Below are 6,274 nucleotides of genomic sequence, written 5' to 3' on the forward strand. Positions count from 1 at the left end.
GACACGGGGACCTCAGTTCAAGGAAGAAGATCGCAGTGCTGCATTCAGGTGATTTCCCATGGGATGTTCCTCCCAACATCAAGTGACCTCAAGACCTTGTCTGTGCCACAGACCTTAGTGGAAAAACAAGGAATAATTGATGGTGTTTGTGATCACTCGCGTGCGTGTCACCTCACGTACATGATGTGTGTGCCTACATCTCATCTGTACAAAGCCAACATGGACTGCTGAGCTACTCATTCAGTGTCCCACCAAGGAGGGAAGAGCAACCTCTGTGAGCTGGGGAGAGAGGCCAGGGCTGGAAAGGAAGGTTGTGAGGGGCCAGTCCATGATGATTGTCCTGAGACTTCTTCTCAAGGGGTGTCCAGTGCACATGGCACAGCCCAGCCCCTGCTCTGCTGGTCCTGCAGGTCTCTGGCAGGAGGCCTGGCTTTGAGAGGACACTGCTGTGTGCCCAGCCCTGCACACACACACTGTGCAGCTGTACCCTGCTGTTTGCATCTGCATGTCGCTTCAGCATGTTCTACAGGGAAGCTTGGAAGAAGAGCTAAACCTTCAGGCCCTGACCATAGGAGATGACCTTTCTTTCTGCAAAGGCTGTTGTGAGGCCAGCTCTGTCACAGCAGTGCCCATGGCCTGTCCCTGCCTGCGCTCACAGGACTGACACACAGCAGGACGGTGACCAGGCTGCCAGAGCACTCAGGCCTTGCACCAACACAAGGGATGAGAAGGAGAGTGTGGGAGCGGAACGAGAACAGCTCTGGAAGGCCAAGCGCTGGTGCTCCCTGGCAGGGCTGCCAGGCTGGACTCTTTTCCCCTCCTCCCATGCACACAGGAACTGTCCCTGCAGCTCCAAACAGGCCTTGCAGGAAGGATATATATTGAAAAACAAGTCACTACAGGATCCTTTATTTTGTTTAAATACACACAGATCATGGCTCCTCATTTACACAACCAGTGGTTATAAAAGAAAAGCAGAAAGTAATTTAGAAAGGGGATGACAATGTTATCACAATTAAAAAAACCATCAATAACAACAGAAAATAGAGATGAGAGGCTGGGCCTCTAAGTAGTTACATTAAAACTGCTATGTAGAAGCAGATGTGCAGTTTATTGCTTCAGAAAACACTTAGATATGAGTTTCCACAGGGCATCCTTGAGCTCCTCGTTCCTCATGCTGTAGATGAGGGGGTTCACTGCTGGAGGCACCACCGAGTACAGAACAGACACCACCAGGTCCATGGATGGGGAGGAGATGGAGGGGGGCTTCAGGTAGGCAAACATGATGGTGCTGACAAACAGGGAGACCACGGCCAGGTGAGGGAGGCATGTGGCAAAGGCTTTGTGCCGTCCCTGCTCAGAGGGGATCCTCAGCACAGCCCTGAAGATCTGCACATAGGACAGCACAATGAACGCAAAACACCCAAATACTATTAAGAGACTAACCACAAGAAGACCAAGTTCCCTGAGGTAGGAGTTTGAGCAGGAGAGCTTGAGGAACTGAGGGATTTCACAGAAGAACTGCTCCACAGCATTGCCCTTGCACAGTGGCAGTGAAAATGTATTGGCCGCGTGCAGCAGAGCACTGAGAAACCCAGTGGCCCAGGCAGCTGCTGCCATGTGGACACAAGCTCTGCTGCCCAGGAGGGTCCCGTAGTGCAGGGGTTTGCAGATGGCAACATAGCGGTCGTAGGACATGACGGTGAGAAGAAAATACTCTGCACCTAACAAGAAAGTTAAAAAGAAGACCTGGGCAGCACATCCTGCAAAGGAAATGACCCTGGTATCCCACAGAGAGTTGGCCATGGATTTGGGGACAGTGATGGAGATGGAGCCCAGGTCGAGGAGGGCGAGGTTGAGCAGGAAGAAGTACATGGGGGTGTGGAGGTGCTGGTCACAGGCTATGGTGGTGATGATGAGGCCGTTGCCCAGGAGGGCAGCCAGGTAGATGCCCAGGAAGAGCCAGAAGTGCAAGAGCTGCAGCTCCCGTGTGTCTGTGAACGCCAGGAGGAGGAACTGGGTGATGGAGCTGCTGTTGGACATTTGCTGCCTGTGGGCATGAGGACCTGCGCAAGGAGGAAAAGACAGTGACAAGTTAAGGGAGGCTTCTCTGAGCAAAACCAAAGCCATTTCCCACAGCCCCTCCCACAAAGAGACTCTTTTCTTTTTCCAGGAGAACGTCCTGGCTGGAGCCCTGGTTGGTGCTTGATGAGTGTGCAATAAAGAGCAGGGTCTCTGCCCAGGGGCTCTTGAGGAGTCAGCCTGAGCCTGTGTGATGGGTGGGGCAGGGGCCAGTCCTGGGGTTCAGCTTTGTCAGATGGAACCACTCCTGCTGCAGAAGGGACTGTCAGCATCTGTACCCCCAGACCTGAGAAACTGAGTTTGAGAGGTTTGGCGTTTCTACAGCTCTATGTCCCCTCCTACCCCGGGGAGTGTTCTTGGGTGTCAGAAACTCTCAGCATTTCTGCTGCACTCAGGGAGAACAGAGCGAGTCCTGCGAGACCAGAGGATGCCTGTGGGTCAGTGCAGAGTGAGGGCAGCTGCTCTGTCCCTCTGTGTTGCTCCAGCTGCCCTGGGCTGGCACCTTTCTGAGATGGAGGCTGATCACACTGCCATGTCACCCTGAAAAGCCACCAGGCACTGCTGAGAGCAGAGGGATCCACCTCGGACCATGACATGTCTCACCCTCTCCTAATGTCTCAACACCCCAAATTATAGCCCGGAAACTGCTCATCTCACAAACCCAACAGCATTTTCTCTGTCACAGCAGCTCTGCATTTCTCCATGGGGCTTTCGGATAACACAAGGGTGCTTTAGTACAGGTTTGCATCCTGGAGGGTAGTTCAGAGCATCTATGGAAACTCCCAGGAGATATCCAAGTGTCCTAATGATGCCATTTGATTCAGGGAGACTCAGCTCATTCCCCAGCCCCACACACTGCATTGCCCACAGCCCCACAGGGCAGAGCAAAGCTGGGACACGTGTTCCCATGGACACACCTGCAGGAAAGGACCCACAAGATCAGGCTGTGACTCTGCAGCTGAAACTCCCATCCCCAGAGAGCCTGACAGCAAGAACAAGGTCACACCAACAGTGACCCAGAGCAGTGGAGCAAGAAGGAAACTGCGGTGAGGGTGGGTGTGAGAGAGGCCAGGGCAGAGGCAGCCGGGCACTCCGACAGCGTCACCCTTCCCCAGCTGTGCAGCCACCTCCCACACACCAGCATTGCCGGGCAGCTGCTCTCAGCCCCTGTGCTCTGCAGAGGGAACTGGAGCTCTGGCTGCACAGGAGCTGCTTCATGCCTTGGAGCCCCCGGCCCTGAGGGCAGAGGCTTTGCTGGGTGGGAGAGGAGGCGAGGGGGCTGCTCACAGGAGGGATCTGCACTGCAGGGGATCATACGGAGTTTTCTCTGTTCTCCCTCCATAACAATTCTGAGTTTAGTTTCCTGTCATTTCTGATCATTTCCCTTCTGCCTGGATATTCTCCTCCTGGGAGGTGTTTCCCTGTCCATGTCTTTTCCCTGTCAGCACTCAGAGACCATCCCACCTTCTGTGCCCTCACCCTGGCCCTACAGATCCTGCCTGTTCACAGGGCACTGCCTGGGGGCATCTTCCTGTTTGCAGGCTGGAAAACAGGACAGGTCAGACTAAGGCTGATGGGTTCAGCAGATGTGATGCTGGTGCTGTGCAGAGGCAGAGCAGCAGCTGAAGGGATGTTATGAGGCTTCTGGCAGACATACCGATCACTTAAAGTTGCAGTTCAGGAGTCTTAGTTGCTTTTTTAAGCAAGAGGGCTCATTTTCCTTCTCTCTTTTCCTGTACCCCTCACCGCTTCCGATAGGAAATTGAAAAGAAAGGCTCAGAAAAGCTCCCTATCTGTCTGGTAATCCTTGCATTGATCTTCTCTTTGAGGCATTCACTTGGAAAAATCCTGGGGGTGATCTGGAGCTGTGTCCAGCCCTGACCCACGCAGCATCCACTCCACAGCAGAAGCACCTTTCCTGCCCTGATAGGGGTGGCTCCTTCCTCCCACAGCTTCTCCCCACAGCACCGTCGGGATCTCCCCGGGCAGGCTGAGTGCTGACCCTGGCAGACGGCAGAGTCCCTGCCCCGGCACAACCCTGGGGTGCAGGGACCCTGCTCTGCAGGACAGCCCTGGGCACCCCTGGCTGCTCACCCAGCTTCACAACTGTTCAAAATTGCCTGACAAGAGCCCCCTCCTCACAGATCCCTCAAGCTGTGCCTGTGCTAACTTGAGGAGATGCCTCCAGGAGCTGCAGCTGCATTGCCCTGCACCCAGAGACTTACCATGGCAAGGGCTGCAAAGGTTTCTGCTCCAGTGAGCTCTCAGTCATCCTCCCCATCCTGACCACCTTTAATCTCTCTCTGCCTTGCTCGTCTCCCTGAGATCCCCAGGCAGAGCCCTCAGCCCTGCTGTGCTTTGCAGAGGAGCTGCTCCTGGGCAGAGCTGTCTCTCTGCAGTGCTGCCGCTTGCCATGAGCTCCCTCTGTCCCAGGAGCCCAGCCCAGCTCAGCAGCACAGGAGCAGCCCAAGGCGCTTTAATGACCCCTCTGGTGGGTTTGGTGCTGAGTCCATGAACCTCAGACCCTGGAGGAAGCTGAAGAAACCTCTGAAGAAGTCCAAGTCAGATTTAAACTCCAAAGTTCCTTCTGGTGTTAATGGGTCCCACTGAGGAACACTAGTGATGAACTGACCCCAGGGTCTGGTTAGAGAAGAAAACTGGAGGCAGAGATGACAGGTCAGGACAAGCAAGGTGAAGGTCTCTCTGATGCTGAGTAAACCTGGATGTGTTTCATTAACCAAAGGGCCAAGCGCTGACCCCCAGCCCTGGGAAGGCAGATCCTGTCCCTCCCACGTTGCCCAGGGCCCTTCCTGGGACAGTGTGATGTGGGGCTGTGCAAGGCCAAGGGCAGGACTATGGTCCCACACCTCCCAGGTTCCTGGCTGGGGACAAGGAGGCCATGAGGCCCCTGTGCTGTAAGGACAAGGTGTCTCCTCACAGGCATCAGAGCTGGAGACAACAGCCATAACCAAGGGGAGAAGAAGCTCATGTCTGTTGGGGGCTTTCAGCCTCTTTACATCCCTTGATCATCTCCACGACAGCCTGTCCTATGCTGTGGCATCCCCTGCACCTCTTTCCCTGCAGGCTGGAGACATCCCCCCTGCTGCCCCACCTTGCTCTTGTCTGAGCATCTTCCTTCCTTTGCTGATCTCTCTCCATCCTCCCCAGCTGTTCCTTGAAGCACAAAGCCCTGGGCTGATGCAGACTCCCTCTGGGTGACCTGCTCCAGCACAGCACTGCCCTTCCACTCACATTCCTTGCTGCTCATGTCCAGCCTGGACCTCCCGACCTGCACTTTGTGCGATTATTTCTTTTTCGTGCTCTTTCCCACTATGAAGAAAACTTCCACCATCTCGGAAACCACCCTTCCAGCACTCTCAGGCTACTCCTACACTGCTGCAGCCTCCCCAGCGCTGCTGGGCCAGAGCAGCCCAGGTCCCTCAGCATCCCACACCATGTGCACAAGGTCCTGACTCCTGCCTTGGCACAGCCCTGCACTCTCCAGTTCCTCTCTGCTTCTCCAAACTGGGAGCCGCACACTGGCACACACCCGTGTGTGTGGGGTCACACCAGTGCTGAACCGAATGGGATGAGAACTCCAGGTGTCTGGGTGCCCACGCTCCTCCTCATGCAGCCCCGTGTGCAGCTGCCTTGGTCATGGTGAGCGTGCAGCACGGGCTTGTGTGGCGGCCCTTGTAGTGCCCAGGCCCTTCTCCTCAGGGTCACTGCTCAGCGTGTCAGGTCCTGCTCTGTCCTGGTGGATGGGGTTATTCTCCTGCCCCGATACAGGACTGGCCGCTTCTCCTTTTAAAACTTCAGAGATTCCTGAGTGGTGGAACCACTCGCCTGGGGAGCCCCCGGTGCCCCCTAAAGAAAAGGGGCCCCTGGCCCCTAGAACTCTCCTGAGCCCAGGAAGAGGCCACTAAAATGGCAGCAGTAGCAGGGTTCCATCAAGAGTTTATTCAAGAAAAAGGAAATAATTTCCAATTTCCCTAGCACAGTCTTTCAGTGCTGCTTTCTCCTCCTTATGCTGGTGCCTCTCCCTGACTGCCGTGCCCCACTTTCAGTGGCACCAGATTGTTGGGGGGCATGGCCATGTGCCCCTGCAGCCCCAGGGCTTTGTCATTGGTGCCCTCACTCACAAGGGAAAACCCATCTGGTCACTCCCCACATAAAGGAGCTCCATACATCC

At 55.2% G+C, this 6,274-nt stretch overlaps 1 protein-coding gene across 1 annotated transcript; it reads right to left on the minus strand.

Moving 5' to 3' along the window:
* Nucleotides 1-1,110: 1,110 nt before the first annotated feature.
* LOC136000680 (olfactory receptor 14J1-like) lies at nucleotides 1,111-2,043 on the minus strand. The gene has a single exon (XM_065654612.1). It carries the CDS (start codon nucleotides 2,041-2,043, stop codon nucleotides 1,111-1,113), a length of 933 nt encoding a protein of 310 aa, XP_065510684.1.
* Between the last annotated feature and the right edge of the window lie 4,231 nt (nucleotides 2,044-6,274).

This window comes from Caloenas nicobarica, chromosome 34, assembly GCF_036013445.1.
Source record: "Caloenas nicobarica isolate bCalNic1 chromosome 34, bCalNic1.hap1, whole genome shotgun sequence".
NCBI lineage: Eukaryota > Metazoa > Chordata > Aves > Columbiformes > Columbidae > Caloenas > Caloenas nicobarica.

Excerpts from the sequence above, each read along its gene's own strand:
- LOC136000680 (XM_065654612.1), bottom strand. The coding sequence starts at position 2,043 with ATGTCCAACAGCAGCTCCATCACCCAGTTCCTCCTCCTGGCGTTCACA.